The sequence below is a fragment of the Choloepus didactylus genome, chromosome 3, assembly GCF_015220235.1.
Source record: "Choloepus didactylus isolate mChoDid1 chromosome 3, mChoDid1.pri, whole genome shotgun sequence".
NCBI lineage: Eukaryota > Metazoa > Chordata > Mammalia > Pilosa > Megalonychidae > Choloepus > Choloepus didactylus.
The window spans coordinates 98,076,149-98,095,476 of NC_051309.1; the positions used below are offsets into that span (position 1 = coordinate 98,076,149).

Genomic DNA, 19,328 nt, shown 5'->3' on the forward strand with positions numbered 1-19,328 from the left:
ACTCTTTCCCATGGGCCTTAGTCACTCAGTAATTTTAGTCCTACCATTGCCATTCCTTACTATTTCATTGTTTTGAAGGAATTGTTATTCTGTGTACTATGGTCAGTAATATTAAAAATGTTAGATCAGGGTCTTATTCCTGATCACGGAGTCTGTTCTGTTCATAAACGTTGAGCTAATTATTTAAAGAATTGGAATACACATTGCTCTTTTTTTTTTTTTCATAATTGTTAACTGGTTATTATAGCAAAGGATAAAAAAGAAATTTCTGTTATGATGAATTACACAAGCTGTTTCCTTTACCTTTAGTACACTTTCCTATCTTCTCTATCTGGCAAACAGAGTCTTCACTTAATGCCTAATTAAGTGCCAGCTTCTCTGTGGAAATTCCTCCCTAGAGTTTTCACAACACTCTAATCAAACTTCTAGTATGGAAATGTAAAATAATACTATATACCTTTATTTTACAGTCTTTTGCAATGGATGTACATGCTCTTGAAGGCAGATACCACATTTTACATTCCTTATATTCCTAATCTTGGTGCCTACTGTAGAACCAGTATGTAAATCAATATTAATCAAATTTCTAATATCAATATCAACTTAATATCTAATATCAATATCTAATCAACTTAATATCTAATATAATACTTAATATATAATATCTAATATTAATATCTAATATCTAATACTTAATATCTAATCAATATCTGATATCAACTTAATATCTAATATCAACTTCTAATATCAATATCTAATATCTAATATCAGTCAATATTAATCAAACTTCTAATATGGAAACATAAAATAATACTATATATCGTTATTTTACAGTCTTTTCCAATAGATGTACATGCTCTTGATCTACCACATTTTACATTCTTTATATTCCTAATCTTGGTGCCTACTGTAGAACCAGTATGTAAATCAATATTAATAATTGAATGAGGGAATTATTGAATGAATGAGTGAATGAATGATGAAAGAAATAAAAATTCCAGTTAAGACCTAATTTCCTCTCAAGTATTTTATCATATCCCAAGGTGCTTCCATTAAACCACCTATTAGATAACCTGAAATAATATAACAAAGCTTATCAAGGTATACATGTAGTATCAGCCTGCCAAATTTTCTGTACCTTTAGCCCCTTTTATTTTCCTTCAATTCCAAGCATGGTTCCACCAAAACTCATTACAAATGACATATTATGAGAATCTATCTCAGTAGTAGAGAATTCAGGGTCAAATTGGCCTTGTTCTTTGTAGGAACTATCCCTGTGTTGTGAAAACTTGCCTTGTAATTTAGCTGGCATTTATCTGATAACCAATATCCAATGAATCTCTGCCCACTGACTGTTTGGACTTACTTGTATTAATCTTCCTTGAGATTTTTCCATAGACAAGTTCTAGAGATTTTTGATGCAAATTAACTTCTCCAAAATGAGCATCCGAAAGCAGACAGATTCCTAATGTTAATCCTTAGTTCATGCTATTATCTCATTTAACTGATTAGGAAATTGAAGGTTGGAGCAGTTAAGTAACCTGTGTAGAAGTCGCAGTGCTGGTAAAAGGCTAAGCTGAAATTATAGCCCAGCTCTGAAAACTCCAAAAATTGTGGCCTTAAGTATTACACTATAGGGAGTCTACTGTGTTTTTCTTTTTTCGCATGATTCTGTCAGTTCATTTGGTTTACATACCTAAACAGGGATAAAGATAGACAGAGAGATAGGGATGGTAATAGGAGAGGAAGAGAGAAGAAAGGAGGGGAGCATAGATATAAGAAAGTATCACTCACTTCTTTAGGTTGTCCTCTATTGAGATTAGAATCCCACTGTAATGGATTTCTTTTAACAGACAATAATTTTGAGATTGGTACTATCTTCCTGAAGACTGGCTTAATTTGTCAGAGCCGCTATGACAAATACTGCACATTGGATTGATTTAAACAAAAATCGTTCATTGTCTCATATGTTTGAAGGGTAGAAGTCCAAAATCAAGGTGTTAGCAAGGCCATCCTTTCTCCCCAAAGTCTGCAGTGTTCTGGTGCTGGCTTGCTGCCATCCTTGGGGTTCCTTGTCTTGCATCTCTACCTGCTGCCACAAGGTGATCCTGATCTCCACTGACTTCTAGCATCTATGTCTGCTCAGTCATCGGTGTCTCTGTCTAAATTTCCTCTCCTTAAAAGATCTCCAGTCTGGATGAGTAGAAAAATGGGGACAAAACCTAAATGAAAAATAGGGTGGGATGAGGGGGGTTGGGTGTTCTTCTTTTATTTTTATTTTTTTATTCTTATTCTGATTCTGGTGTAAGGAAAATGCTCAAAAATAGATGGGGGTGATGAATGCATAACTAGATGATGGTAGTGTGAACAGTTGATTGCACACCATGGATGATTGTATGATATGTGAGTATATCTCAATAAAACTGAATTTTTAAAATATTAAAAATAAATGAATAAAAGATCTCCAGTCATATGGATCAAGACCCACCCTCATTCAATTTGCCTTCATCTAAACAGGATCTTCTGGTTTCTGCTCACTTCTGGCTTCTTTCTTTGTTTTTTTCTGACTTTTGGCTTTTCTTTATAAGATCTCCAATAATGCTAAAGAATATGGAACTGTCTCTTCTTTGAAATGTCTTTCAAAGTTCATGAGTAATCATTTCTATCTGATGAAGCATATGCTGGAATTGACTTCTTTTAACTCTGCTTTATTTAGTGCGTGTGTTGATTTGATGATAGTTTCAGTAAATTTCTTAAAAAAATTGGTGCATAAACTCAGATATGTGAGATATGTTCTTCAAACATTGACCCTAAGAGAAGAGAATAAACTACACATAAAGAACAGTGAAACAAATTTCCATATGTAACATGGTTTAATATCATTGCTTTGCAATCTTCTAAATTAGCTTTAAAGCTTTAGTCAAAAATGCAGAGTGAGATTTATTACTATACACAAAATTCAGTTTTTCAGGGTATTCATGTTGTATAATGAGGTTATTAGCTACATAATTTAATGCATTTTTATGTGGTGAAAACAGTTTAACTGCTGGCAGCTGTCTCTAAAATAGGTTTATATTAATTCAGATTTCAATTACCTATTGACTTGAGTAAGTAATTATAAATTTTTCCAAACACTGTGTAACTTATGGTGTTTACATTATTTTCAAGAGCTTGAGGGGGAAAAAGTGTTCAAGAACATCAATATAAGAGATGATTTAAGGAATCAATTGAAAACATCTGCAAAGATTCATGATAGATGGCAAGTTAATATCTAGTTAAAGTATTTGAATTTGTCTTATTAGATTCATGATGTATGAGATTGTATTTCAATTGTTTGGTGTTTGGAATCTTTACATAATATATTTATTTTGAGTAATCTGTTTTCTAAGTTGAGGTTTATGTCTTTTTATTCGTATCATAGATTTCATTTTAAGCTCTGTATTACTTTTTCCTAATAGTGTTTTCAATTTAAAAAATACAGGACAGAAAATATGTTTTAAAACAAAATTAGAAAGTATAAAACCATTAAAAATTCCATGTAAAGATACATGTAATTTAAAAATGAGCCGTGTTGCAAAAATTTTCTCAGAAGTTATCTGTTTGGAATGTTGCCCCTGCTAAAACACAAGATCATTTTCTATCCACAGTTTATCTAAAAGTTATCTATAATACAAACTTTAATTTACTGAGAACTAAAATGGACTAGACACATTTTAACATGTTTTAATATACTTTCCTCAACAACCCTGTGAGTTAAGGTAGGCATTTTAAACCCTATTTTCCATAAGAAGAAACTGAAACTTGTAGAATTTACTATGTCCAGTATCCTCTAATAAATGGATTAGAGGTTTATAGACATACTTATTTCTTAACGGATGCTTTTAGTTACTATGTTATGCTACTTGTCTAATTTCATTAAAGGTTCTTTTTCAATTCCTGTTAACTCTTTTGTTTCTGTGGAATAATACATCACAAATGTACCTTTGGATTTAAGAAACATATTGTCTTCTGAACTCACAGATTGCTTCCGGGGGTTTAGATGAATGTGAGACTAAGGTAAATTTTAGCAGCCTACATTTGAATGTATTTAGGCAATTTTTAAATTTTATTTTATTAAAGTAAGATGTCCTAATCTCTAGTGAGTCATTTTCCGAATATTAGGAGCAGTTTTCTTCCCAAGGGTGAAAGTTCTAGAGGTTGATATTAAGTGATATTAAGTGATATGTAAATATGGTAGTACCCTCTTCTCTAGATATACTCACTTCCTGAATGATTTCAGTGAATCCTCTGGCTCTAAATACTATCTCTGGACTGATGTCTCTCAGCTATTTTATCTCCATCCATATTTCTCTGAGTTTCAGACATGCATTTATATAACTACCTCTTCAGTATCTTCACTTGGATGTCTAAGGGGAATCTTCAAATTGGCAGACCCATTCAAACTCTTAATTCTTATCCTATTATTCCCACCTCACACCTGCAGTCCTACATCTATTCCTCTCCTAGTCATCACAATCTCAATAAATGGTTTCAATATCCACTTCATTGCTCAGGTCAAAAAAATAAGGAAAAAAAAAAGGAAAAGAAAGAAGGTCATTCGTTGTTCTTATCGTTCCTTCACATCCCACATCTAATCCATTGGCAAGTCTATGAACTTTTCCTTGAAAATATATTCTGAATCTGTCCATTTTCCCCATGTATGGAACCAGCAGCAGCATCTCAGCCTACTGCAATGGTTTCTTACTTATCTTCCTGTTACCCTGTGTCTCCCGTATAGTCCGTTTTACATACAAAAGCCAATGTAGTCTCTTTAAAAAGTGTTCAAACACTTCAATGGCTTCTCATCAAATGCAAGGTTAAAGCCAAAGTACTTGCCAAGGACAAATAGGCCTTACATGTGCTAGACCCTGGTAGCTTTGTAAGCTTTTTTCATCTCATCCTAAGCTGTCTTTTCTCAGCTCTGGCCATACTGGCCTTCATGCTATTCCTCAAACACACCAATTTATCTTTTTCCTCAGGACAGCTGTACGTTTTCTTCTGTCTGGATCTTTGATTCCAAAATTACCGTGTGGCTCAATCTGTCACTGCATTTAAGAATCTGCTCCAAAGTCAGTTCATCAGAGCTGCCTTCCCTCAACGAGCCTGCTTAAAATAGCCACCATATCCCACCTCCTTTTCCTCCTTTATTTTTCTTTATGACATTTATTATTTTTTTCATAATGACAAAACACTTGTCACTGACATTACATTGTGTTTTTTACAGTCAGTTTTGCTTGTTAGAATAGAAGCTTAGAATGAGCAGGGACTTATTCACCATGTTTCTCCAGCTCATGCAACAATGACTGATGCATAATACCTATTTAACAAATATCTGTTAAGTAAAAAAATATATGAATATTATGCAGAGGGGAAAGCAATTATTATCATTGGTTGTTTATTTTAATGGAAATCAGGATAATGTACTCTTTCATGCTATTGAATCATGTAGTCAAAACATCCTTGGAGTGGTCATAAATGTATTCTGATTGCACACTGTCTTCATCCAATTTATATGGGTGATATAAAATTAGCTAGAAAATTGTGCATAGTTCCACATACAACCTGGTAGCTCAGAGATGAGAAAGAATGTGTGTTTCGGTTTGGTGTGACCCATTATGGTAAGGTTATTTAACACATCCCATTTTTTGTGCCTTCTTTCAATTAGAAATTGTATTCAGCTGCAAAACAAAACAAAACAAAACAAATAAAAATGAAAACATAAAATAGCAGTGACTTAAATCATACTGGGTTTATTCCTATATGCATAAAAGAGGTCTTGTGGTAGGCAGCCCAGAGCTGGTACAGCTGCTCCAGGAACTTGTCTGGGACCTGACTCCTTTTATCATTCTCCTCTGATTTTCTCAGCTCCAGCTTCTGTGTTAAAGGCCACCTCACCTCATAAGCTGACACTAGTGTAGTTCCTGCTTTCACATCAGCTTTTCAGGCAGCAGGAGGGAGGAAATGAGGAAGGAGAGAAGAGACTGCAACTGAAGTCTGCTTCATACAAGGAGTCACACTGGAAACCCCACAGACCATTTCTGCTTGTCTCATTGGCCCAATCACAACAAAGGCTGGAAAATGAAATATTTTAATTGGATGCATTGTTTCTCCAAATAATATCAAGGTTGTGTTACTAAAGAAGAAGAGAGAGTGGATATTGATAGGCAAACACCAGTCTGTGCCAAATACTCTTGTTTCACACGGAACTTATTCTACTGTTGTTATAGTATTGGCTTATGTTTAGTTTTCCATATCTTCCTTGTACCACTCCATCCACATGCAGGTCATTAGTGTGCCCTCTCTGTATTTGCCATTGTATCCAGTGGTGTCTTTCACACAATAGTTACTCAGTAAATACTTGTGAAATTTGTGTTCAGGTGACTCAAACCTATTAGCTTATTTTCATTAGCACCTTATTCTGGAAGATGCTAAAAAGCTGGAGAAACCAGTCTCTTATTATGTTGACACTTAAACAGATATTTAAAAACAAGAAAAATGAACACATTCTGTACTATATTCTTATATATATATGGCCAAATTGTCTACTTAAATTTGAAAGCAAGCCCAGCTAAGGCACCAACAGTCTTAAAGAGAACTATTAGCAATGTAAACACTGTTAACTGTGATTTGTATTAAATAAAATAAACAAAAACTTGAACCTCCTAAAGGAATTTGTGAATAAAAGAGCCATTATTTACCTTAATGAAGTTAAACACAGGGAAAAAAGTGAATAATATTTTCTCCTTTGACTAAATTATATGCAGTGCAGAACTTACATTTAAAAATATATTTCTGATTTTACTCAAAATGTTGTGATTTTATCTAAAAACCAAGATTTTATAGTGCAGAGCAAATTTTTGATTTTTTTTTTTTACTTTCTTTCCAATGCTAAATGCCACCTCCATTATTTCTATAACTTTGCAATAACTCATTAATATGACATTGGTCTCTTCATTCAACTCCTATACAAGCAATCTTTCAAAGTTTGGGGGATGATTCCTGAAGAATAATATGCATTCAAATAAATAATTTATTTGTTTAATTGAGGTTAAGCCAGTAAGTTCTGTATGAGTGCCTTAGTTTCCGAGCTACCCATGGATTTATACATTTTATGACATTAATATAATATGCCTGATTATTACTGACAACTTTATGTCATGATGTCAAATAGCCCTTTAAAATAATTAAAGTATTTGTGATACATACATACACACAACATATTAATTTTCTTATAATTTTCTTGCAAGACTGGAAACTATAAAAATTACATTCCCAGTTCTTGTCGTGTCGAATCGTGACTGCTAGAGGGCAAGAACCGTATCCATTTACTTTTTAATATATGTCCTCTAAAATTCCTTACAAAGTGCCTTGAATATTTTAGATTTGCATTAAGTATTTAATGAATAAATAGTACTTATTAAGTTTCATTAAGTAGTTCTTGAAAATATAGTACAACATTAGGTTAAAATGATGAAATAAGGACCACAGAAGATGCTTCCATGTACTTTTTCTAATGATATGAATATGGTCTTTAAAATAAAAATGAATTCATTAAAACCCAGATTTGTAAAACCTTAAATGATTTGAAGTTACCTTATTTTTCCACTCATAAAAATTATTTCCCTTTATAAAAAGATTTATCACAGTTTCTTATTGTTTCATCCCCACTATTAAAGGTTGGGCAAAAGATAATAAGGCCTTGGTTCCAGAAAGTGTTCCATAATCTAGGCCACTTGATCCATGGAATCAAGGAAGCAGCAAATTGCTACGTTACAGGTGGGTAAAGAATCCACATGAAGTTGCTAGGGAGCTGGTTGCACTGAGATCTCCAGGTACATAGGCAAGAAAAAGAGATGCTGATGGAGCTTCTCATTCAGTTTTGGCAGTGGGAGATGAGCCAGGGATGGCATTACAGGGGCTGTGGAGCTGTTCATTTATTGTTTGTTTTGTTTTATTAGTGCATTTGTAGGTTTACAGAAAAATCATGCAGATAGTGCAGTGACCCTTCCCCCCCCCAATATATGCAGATATGCACACTTTCTCTGTCAATAACATTTGGCATTAGTGTGGTAACTTTCTTACAATTGATGAAAAAATATTGTTACAATTATACTAATAACTGTAGTCCATAGTTTACTGTTTGTGAACAGTAAACACAATAACACACTAGTTATTGTGTTGTATAGATCTATTTTTTAAAAATTTATTTCTGGTAACATGTATAAAATTTCCCATTTTATTCACTTCCAGATATATAAGTCAGTGGTGTTAATTACATTTGCAATGTTGTGCCACCATTACCACAATCTGTTACCAAAATTTTTCCATTTCCCCAAGCAGAAACTCTGTACCATTTAAACATTAACTTCCCATTCCCCACCCAACCTTGGCCCCTGGTAAATTATATTCTAGTTTGTGAACTCACAAATTTGCATATTCTAATTATTTCATATGAGTGAGATCATACAATACGTCCTTTTGCATCTGGCTATTTCACTCAACATAAGTCTTTAATACTATGGAATTAGAATCCTAATTTTATGAAAAGAAAATTTTCTGAGACTTTTTTGTCTATGATAAAAACAGTGAAAATGGGTTAAATTATTAGTCTTCCAAATTACATATTTAAGATTTCAAGATTATGACTTTTTAATGAAATTTCCTCAGTGACGACATCCATTCTGATATGGCCAATTAAAACAAATGAAACCATTACTGTACTGTGTGTATGGTAGCACTTTCTCATATTTCTCCTATAAGAAGAAAGTTTTTGCCATGAACATCAGGTTGTATTTGTATGTGTCTTTCTTTGGTTTGAATACTTTAGTGTCTTCTCTACTGGAACAACTTACCCCTCCTTCTAAGTCATCTATATGACTAAAAAAGTCCATTATCAAATCCTCTTAGCAATATTTCCAGACACCATCACTTCCTCTCAGGAAGTGGACTATATTTCCCTTTTGTGTTATATCCTCCTTAACCCTCAAAGCAAGTTCATTACAGTACCCATAACACTACATTGAAATAATTTATTTTCTTATCTCTTTCTCTATTAGATTGTTAATTGATCTGAAGGCAAATATGATGCCTTATTTACCTCAGAATCATTTGTGCATAATGCATTCTCTACCATGCTTAATCAATAATAGACTTTCAATAAATTTCACTAAATGGGAAGGATAATCACAAAATTACATCCAGTTTTTCAGATTGTTGGGAATAGGGAAAAACAAAACAAAACAAAACAAAAATTCAATTACCCCAGTAAAAGTAAGTTTATTTTATCAACAAAATACAAGATCAAGGTATGCTAGGAAATGTTTTGTAACTAACTCTCTGAATAGGAAAAAAAAAAGACAAAAAACAAAAAAGAAAACCCTGGTTTATAGCATTTGCCAATTTGTGTGGTGTAAGTGCTCCCACCAAGGCCAGTTTCAAGCTAGTAGTAAGTCAAGTCACTGAACTCAGCTAGGAAAAGATGAGCACAGTCAGCTCTTGCAAACTAACTCTTGCAAAGTGACTAGCAGAGAACCCATTTTTAGTAGGTCACTGTAGTTCTCATGGTCTAATACCAGCCTTGAGGACCCAGTAGCTACCATGGAAGTCTGCCATGTTCTTGACTCTTCTCTGCCTCTTTTTCTTTATCTTCTTTTTCTGGTCTGCTATTGTTTAATTTCCTTCAGCTTTCCTTTTTTGATACCTGGTAACCTCTGCTTAACGTTGGCTTGTGTTGTCAGAGTTCCCACCATCATGTGTAGTGTTCACTGATGTCTGCATGCTTCTCTCCTACCTAATGTCTACTATCCACTCTCCCACATACATTTGAGATGGTTCATTTTCACACTTGTTACAAGAAATTATGATTTATTTGACAATTTATTATCTAGTATAAAATACTAAAATAAGGGGTCTCGTGAAGTTTTCTTTTTATGTTCCTGCCAGAGCCAGGTTTGAGGCCTATCTGCTCCCACCCACCCATCTACTCAGTTGTGGCTATCACCACAGAATCACCTGATGAGATAAAATAAAACTGATATGATAAATAAGAACCTCCTCAGAAATGGCTATTATGGGAATGGAAAGTTCTCTGATCATCACAGAAGTGTACCTGGTGATACTGTGTACAGCCTTTTGGCAAGTGAGGGCCATGAGATAAGCCATGTGCTCCTCAAGGACAGAGAAGAGTATGTGCCGCAATTTATAAAGCTCTGTGATGCCTGTGTGGGAATATGCACAAAGTATTATTACTATAATCTGATTGCACAGAATAATTAGAATTTTCCTGTAAATTTGATATCATGGTCGTAATTGCAAATGATCTTTGCTAAAATGCTCAGATACTGCCTATAAATTTAAGACAGACAGAAAATCTGAATTCACAGATGTCTGAAACAGCTTGGAAAATTGCAACAATGTATTCTTAAATCAATGTGAATACTAAACATTTCTAAATGCATGCATATATCTTCAGGAACAGAAAACCAGTATCTGTATTCACTATTCACCAGATAAATTTAATTTTTTAAATAATTTCCCCCACACTTACATACACCACAGATCAAAAACAAAATGATTAATTTCACAAAATTTACCAAAAGATTAGAATTTTGCCTTAAAGAAAGCAAATATGTATGGTTGAAATAACTAAATTAAACTACTTAAATGTCATAATACAAATGTTTTATTTAAAATTATTATTTAATATTATAAAAGATTATGGATGAAATGTAATTATTTCACTTAAGAAGCTTTATAAATGTGGATTTTTTTAAGATACTTTCACTATGGGGAAAAATGTACCGAATATTAAGATAGGCTTTTAAACAATAATTACTGGCTATTTAGTATGAGACCTGAAGGATATAAAATGAATAAGTGAGCAAATGAAATAATGTATGCCATTTTGGGTAGAAAAGTGATTATAATTTCAACCAGTTAATTATTTTTAAACTATAGTCAAGTCAAGATATTATGTTCACTTAAAATATGAATGCTGACTATATATACTTTTATTCTTTTTTAACGTTTGAATTAATGCTACTATTAATAATATCTTACCATTAACATCTACAAGAGGCATGTTTGAGCTCATTTCTATTTTCCTGTCATAAAAAATCTATAATCTTCTTCAGTAATTTGAATTTTTCAGTCTTTTTCAACATTTATTATCATGGTAATAAAATTAAATGTTGTCTATTAATGTCAAAAATGACAGAAAGCAAACCTGATAATACCACTTCTAATTCAATTGAAGACATTTGTGAAGCACTCCTATATAGTGTGTAATGGGAACATAGGCTCAGGCACAACAGCAGCTTTCAGTAGTTGACTGCTTTATTATTTACACAGTACAAAAGGTCCAAAAGAGCAGGGCAAGAGATCCCATCTTGGCAAGTCCTGTGGGGAGGCCAACTGCTCAGATCTGGGTGAGTGGATGGCAACTCCACACACCCCTCTCTGCATCAGAGAGGAGAGATATTCTACTGCCTGGGAGTGGATATTTATACCCAAGGGGATAAATATACTGAGCAAAAAGCATGAATCAAGCAACTTTTGTACAGAGTCCCCACCCTGATAAGCAGCTAGGACTGCTTGTACCAGATTTTGGGTATAAGGTACAGTCAGGCTGTTCCATTAGACCTAATGTCCTTCCCAGGCTGCAAAATGGAATCATATTTAAATATCTCCACACACAAAAAAGAAGGAAGGTAGGTGAAGGCTGTGAGATGGCCACTGTTTCTGTGACTTCCCCAGAAATAGTGGACAAGCATTTTTTTCTTAATTTGTTGGTGACAATTTACTGATAATACCTGATGAGGAAAGAATTGGTGGACTTTCAATTTATTAAAAATATTTAGTTTGGGGATGGAAGAAGATGGTGGGTGGCATAGAGAGGAGTGGAAGTTAGTTAGGCCCCCCGGATCAACTAATAAACAACCAGGAACAACTAGTAAATGATCTGGAATAACTGCTAGGGGACGACTGTGACTGTCCACACATCGTGCACTAATCTGGATTGGGAAGAAAGCCTGAGATTGCAGCATGGAATCGAGTAGAAACTGTGGATCCAAGTTGGGAGACCCAACCCCACCCCCCTCACAGTGGCCTGAACTGCAAAGCCTCACTGAGATAGAGAGCAGCACTCTCTGAACAAGTGAATATACCTCAGTCTGGCTCCAACTGGTGTTTTAATTGGCAAACATGGATTGATCAATGCAAGCTACAAATCCCCAACAAGCAGATAGAGGCTTTTAGTGACAACAGACCTTGAAGAGCCAGGGGAATTCTCTGTATTGGGACATGATTCACAGAGGACCAAGTGCTATCTCTGGCTGAGGGTGAAACTGAGGGCCATTGACTGACTGTGAAAGGGGGGATTTCTGTCCCTTTTTCTCTCTTGCAACCTGGGTGGTTCAGTGGAGAAAGCCTCAGCCATTCTCAACTCGCAGTGCTCTGACCCAGACAGGGTGGAGATAGCAGAGTCAGAGAGACAAATAACTATTTATATGCAAATTAAAACTCCCTAGGGGGCATATCTTCCATAAGAGGAAGAAGGTGGTGCCAAGCTCTACTACCCACCTTCCATTCAGAACCAGACCCCAGAGCCTGGGATAAAACAGCTACAGGCCACACCTTACACCACTCGAGACTGACAGGCTGACAGATGCCATCTGCTGGACAGAAAAGCACAGGGTGTGCCAATCCTCTAAGACACACCATCAGGGAAACAGTTACTGAATATATCTTCCTTCTGAGAACTGAGCCTGTTCTGGTCTGGAAAAACCTGATTGGGGTAACCAAAGAAACCAGATGCCTTGACAACAGAAAACTACAGCCTACTCTGAGAAAAACAAGTGTATGGCCCAGTCAAAGGAACAAACTTTCACTTCAAGTGAGATACAGGAATTGAAACAACTAATGCTAAATCAATTCAAGAAGTTCAGGGAAGATATAGCAAAAGAGATATAGACGGTGGTGAAAGTGGTGAATACATAAATACGTGACTATGCAGAGAACCATCAATTGTTTACTTAGGACAGAATGTATGATGTGTGAACAAAACCGTCTTTAAAAAAATGGGTTGATGAAGAAACCTTGAAGGCACTATATTGAGTGAAATAAATCAGACACATAGGGACAACTATCGCAGGGTCTCATTGATATGAACTAGTTATGATATGTAAACTCATAGACTTGAAATATAAGTTACCAGGATACAGAACGAGGCTGAAGAATGGAGAGCGGTTGCTTATTATGAGCAGAATGTTCAACTAGGTTGAACTTAAATGTTTGCAAATGAACAGAGGTGATGGTAGCATGTTGTGAGAATATCTAACAGTGCTGAATGGTGTATGAATGGGGAGGAAAGAGGAAGCTTAGAGTCATGTATGTCACCAGAAGGAAAGTTGGAGGTTAAAAGATGGGAATGTATAAAACAGTGAGTTTTATGGTGGGCAATGTCCGTGATTAACTGTACTCTCTTTCATGAACCAGAACAAACGTATGACATTATAACTAGAAGTTAATAATAGTGGGGCATATAGGGAAACATATATATACCTATTGCAAACTGTATACTACAGCTAGTAGTATTTTAACATTCTTTCATAAACAATAACATATGTACAATACCAAAAAAAAAAATCTATTAAAATTTTCATGGAAGAGCCTGCCTCATTTCCTTAACAGTGACCATCTCTGGTAGGGGCTTGCACTTTCTGCTTTACACATGTCTGTATTGTTTGAATGTTTTTAAAGTGAGTACTTTTTTGTTGAGCAATAAAAAGGATTTTAGGAGAGAAAAAAAACAACACATTAAAGGGAAATTAAAAACAGCTTCATGTTCTTTTTTCTTTTGTGTATTTTTAAGGGAGAAATGAAGCTAATTCAAACATATCTTCTTGTCACATAATTTTCAATATCTTAGCATGTATCATATTGATACTGGTTTAAATAAAACAATTATATCTACATTATGAACAATTAATAGTGATGTCACTGGCTCCTAAATACTACAAAGTCTGCATTTACTTGAGAGTATATGATTTGGAGGTTTTTTCCTCCCTTGCAGTGGGTGGTTGCTGTTAATTTCCAGCTAAGCCCATCTCTTCTATGTTTCAGAATGTTTATTCTCTCTTTATATTAAGAACAAGTCTTGGATAAAATTAAAAGTCTCAGATAAGTAAGTGTCTTTCCCCCAGAGATTTATGCTTTTTCCATTGACCATGTTTTCTTGTTTGTTCAACATAAAAAGGTTGTCAAAATATTTTTCTTCATAATTTACCCTAAAGCATTTTCTTAGTCATCTCTCTATCATATATTTCTGTACCTTCTTTTCTTTCAAGTAAGTTTTCCCAGGTGTTTTTTCTTGAAATTGCTCTGAGGACACTTCACTATTTAGCACAACTTTATGAATAAGCCAGTTCTCTATTCAAACAGGACAAGTAGCAATTTAAGTTGGTAGAAAAGAATAAATAAAATTGTAACTTTACACTAAATGCTTAGAAAAAGGAGAGTAATAAAAGGATTTGGAGATACATAAAAAACATATTTAGTTTGTGCAAATGGAAATGTTTAATGTCTTGAGAAGCTGAATAATTTAGTGATTAAAAATACAGGTTTTAGAAATTGATCTCAGTTGAATCCTTTCTGTTTCTTGTTGTTTGCCTGTAGATGAGTCTGTTCACATATTTACTCACTTATGAGTGAGTTCTATGCCTTGATTTTTCAAATATAAATGAAGTACAAAGGGTCTCTGCCATCATGCAGCTTTCTGTCTTTTGGTGACTTCAAACCATGAATGAATACTCATGGTGTGGTAATAGACAAGTACAGAGAACTACAAGAGTAAAGAGCAAGGAGTGCTGAATCTGTTTTAAGAACCTCAAAGACTTCAAGAAAAGTGTTGTGTAAGCTTACAATTGAAGGAAAAATAAAAATAAGCTGATGAATCTGATTGTATGAAATGACAATAATAACATCATTTATAGGCTGTATAAAATTAAATTAAAATCCTACATGTGAAGCCCCTAAGACAGTCCTTGTCACATGGTAAGGGTTGAATAAGTATTAGGTGCTGTTGTTATTTCTGTGCTCTTCCTGCCCAATTTTTTAGTTCCTTACAATTTCATTTATGATAGTAATTTCCTAATTGGGTTTTAATTATTTGTTTTACATGACTGTCTCCTCAATAATGTTATAATTTCAATGAGACCAGCAATTTTATCTTATTTATCCTTGTATCTTCATCTAAGCACACTGCTTGGAATTTAATAGGTGTACATTAAGTTTTTCTTTCATGAATAAGTAAATTAATGGGGAAAATATGACTTTTAGACATCCATATAGGGAAGTCAAGTTTTGTAACTAGATACAGGGTCATTCAGTGAATAAATGCAATTATAGGACTGATTTTTATAATTTGTAAATAAGTACTCAACTCTCCAGGTCTCCGTGTCTTCAAAAAAGAAATGTGAAACAACATCAACAACAGTGCATTGTTTTAGTCTGTTGGGTATGGAGAAGGGTATTTTATGACTCTTTATTCTATAGACATAACTCCAAATTAATTGGCAAAGTAGCTGAGGCACAGCTTCTCTAAAAGCAGACTCTGTTGATTTGGTATTCAGTGTGCATTAAATAACTGACTTAACAAGCTGAGCTCCCTGGTTTTCCTTCTGGTTCTTTTTAAGTACAGTGAGTTAGAGATAATTTGAATTTCAGACTTTTGTATTTGGCCAAGGTGAGAAGAGATGGCTCATACCAAGGGAAGACAACAAAGCACCAACTGTTTTCTTCAGCTACTTCATACAGAGGCCAACCAACATGACTGTGGGTAATAACAGAAAGATCAAATTCTTGTAAATTAATGGTTCTAAAAGATTAGGGGATATAAAATCATATGAAGAACATAATTTCAAAATCAACCTGCATATATATAAAATCATTAATGCTCTAGGTGTTAAACTTCAGTTACATGAAATATTCACTTTTGGATTCTCCCTAGTCTGAGTCTTTTTCTTTGCTCATCCAGGACTGCAGTAGCTCCCAGCTGACCTCCAGCTATCATCTCTTGCACCCCTACCCTCAACCAAACCAATTCTCTACAGAGAACTATAGCCATAGTTATCACTTAACAATGAAAATAGGATCATTTCTCTTGCCTCTTTAAAAATTTTTATGGTTTTCAATGATATCCCTTAGGTAAAAGCCCAAAATCATTTGTTTTATTTCACACCTTATCACGTTTGTTTGGTATAAATAATATATGTTGTGGTAGGCTGAAATACAGCTCCTCAAAGTTATAGCTCCTAACCCTAGAACCTGTTAAGTTTAACTTATTTGGAAGAAAGGTTTTTGCAAATATGAGTAAGTTAAGGACTTTGAGATGAGGAGATTATTCTGGATTATCTGGATGGATTCTAAATGTAATCACAAATATATTTATGAGAGAAGCGTAGGGAGATTTGAAAAAGGCAGGAGAGAAGAGGTGATGTGACCAAGGAGGCAGAGGTTTGAGTGATGCAACCATAAGCCAAAGAATACTGGTAGCCACCAGAAGCTAAAAGAAGCAAAGAACAGATTCTCCCTAGAGCTTCCAGAAGGAGTGCAGACTTTCCAATACTTTGATTGTGGCCCAGTGATATTGATTCAGACATAAGGCCTCTAAAATCACGAGAGAATAAATTTCTGTTATTTTAAGCTAGAAGAAACAAATGCATATATTTTCTATTAAAAATTAATTAAATAGTATGAGTGTTCAAAATAACCTAAAATCTTCACATTCTAAAATAACCACATTTATTTACCCACTTAGTAATTACTCTTTATGCATCAGTCCCTCAGATGTGTTATTAGCTACTCATATCTTTGTATCAACCCACCCTGGAACTCAGTGAGTCTTTTCCAAATGCAGACTGAAGTCATTTTTCAGCTCAGTGGTTTTTCTTTTCCTATTAAATGATTATTACATGCCATTCAGCTCTGATCATTACATGCCATTCCTGAGGAACAGGTGTATTTGGAGAGGATAGAACCCTCTGCTTAGTGTCTAGCCTTCTAGGTCAAAAGTGAATAAAACAGCCCTTCTCTTCTGAATTTGTCGTCTCCCTAAGTGATGCCAGGAGCAAGAACTAAGTCTCCACTGCTCCCAGGGCCCAAATACCTCTCCTTCTATTAACTGCTCTAAAAGTTTCTTCTCACTCCCTTGCCGTTTCTCAAATGTTTTCCTACTTTTCTATCACTTTCCAGCATTCCCAGAATTATCCTTTTGGGATACTTAAGATTTTATAAAATCATAAGATTTTTAAAAGAGCCTCTGTTTTCATATTTTTCTCCTTTAATTCAAGCCTAATTCCTTGCTTAAAATGAAAGAGAAAAGAAAAACTACATAGGGAGGAAACAAATTTCAATATTTCACTAAGTGATCCTGGCTCACTAGGTCATGTTTCCTCATAGTGTGCTTTCCCTACCACCTGATTCTTGCTTTTCACAGCATCCAACACACTTCAAGTGTGCTCTCTCAGGTAGTTTGTAAAAATCAATGAAAGAAGGCTCAGTGCCCAGCACATACCTTGCACTTTATGCATATTTATTTAATAAACCAGTGAGGAGAATTTCTGAAGATAATGTCTCCAAACAAGGTGTGCCTTTTGTTTTGTTTTGTTTTAGAAAGGATTAATTTAATCAACAGAGTATTTATAGAACTGTAATCCATGAAGCTATTCTAAGTGTGTATCTGCTACGGAGAAAACCAGTACTTGGTGTTTAAACATCATCATCACTAAGAAGTTTGCATTTATGGAACATGCTGAACATACTGTTGAATTTTTCTTAGGTATTCTATTTCTACAGAGACATCAATTGTCACCCAATGATGTTGATTCCTGGGGTATGGGTTGCACGGTGCATAACGCAAAGACTTATTTAAACATGATATCAAGACCATAATGTTTTCTCTGGGGAAAATGATTAACTTATCAAAATAATTTATTATTATAATTTATTAAATTACCTATTAAAATAAAAGCATAAAATAATTCTAATATTAACTTTTCTATCTTAAGCCATTGTAAGATATAGGTCACTTATAGGAATAGTGAAGAAAATTTCATTTAACTTAGGCCAAATTTTGGAAATTTATTTTTCTCAATTAGAAAATTAGTTGAAAATCCCTGTTCTAGTTTGCTAATGCTGCCAGAATGCAAAACACCAGAGATGGATTGGCTTTTATGAAAGGGGGTTTATTTGGTTACACAGTTACAGTCTAAGGCCATGTGCAAGTTTGAATATATTGTGTCCCCCAAATGCCATTATCTTTGATGTAATCTTGTGTGGGCAGATGTTATCAGTGTTGATTAGACTGTAATTCTTTATGGCCTTAAGACTGTAACTGTGTAAACAAATGAACTCCCTTTTATAAAAGCCAATCCGTTTCTGGTGTTTTGCATTCTGGCAGCATTAGCAAACTAGAACAGACCATAAAGTGTCCAAGGTAACATATCAGCAATTGGGTATCTTCACTGGAGGATGGCCAATGGTGTCCGGAAAACCTCTGTTAGCTCGGAAGGCACGTGGCTGGCATCTGCTCCAAAGTTCTGGTTTCAAAGTTGCTTTCTCCCAGGACATTCCTCTCTAGGCTGCAGTTCCTCAAAAATGTCACTCTTAGTTGCACTTCAGATATTTGTCCTCTCTCAGCTTCTCCAGAGCAAGGATCTGCTTTCAACAGCTGTCTTCAAACTGCAGTTCCTCTCTCAGCTTCTGGGTGTTCTTCAGACTGTCCCTCTTGGCTATAGTAGCTTGTTTCTTCTGTCTGATCTTATATAGTGCTCCAGTAATTTAATTCAGACCCACCCTCAATGGGCGGGCCAACACCTCCATGGAAATTATCCAATCAGAGTCATCACCCACAGTTGGGTGGGGCACATCTCCATGGAAACACTCAAAGAATTACAATCTAATTAACACTGATAGGTCTGCCCACACAAGATTATATCAAAGATAATGGCCTTTGGGGGACATAATACATTCAACCTGGCACAATCTCCAACCCATAATTTCTTCAAAACTCACTTGTAAGTTGGATATTAGTAGCAATTCATGCTCTTCCTGTTTATCTATGTTACTTCTAAAAACTTTGGTGATGATGTTTACTATTAACAAATATATATTTCTTACTACCTATGAACTGACCAGTCATTTTGTGGTTGTAAAATATTTTTTTTTTTAGTGAGGTATCTCAGAGTTCTCATTCTTCCCACAGTAGGTGGCCTACTGTTCCTTTCTTTTCC

The 19,328-nt window shown here is 34.7% G+C and overlaps 1 protein-coding gene across 4 annotated transcripts in view; it reads left to right on the top strand.

Annotated features, from left to right (window-relative positions):
• Positions 1-19,328, top strand: part of CCSER1 (coiled-coil serine rich protein 1) — a 1,457,654-nt gene that overhangs the window by 667,174 nt on the left and 771,152 nt on the right. The window contains exon 8 of one of the 4 annotated variants that reach the window (XM_037830261.1): positions 5,905-5,979. The exons of the other annotated variants lie outside the window; for them this stretch is intronic. Within the exon in view, the coding sequence (XP_037686189.1) occupies positions 5,905-5,922 (18 nt within the window). The 3' untranslated portion in view covers positions 5,923-5,979. Of the gene's footprint in view, positions 1-5,904; positions 5,980-19,328 lie in introns of those variants that run through there. 4 annotated transcript variants of the gene reach the window in all.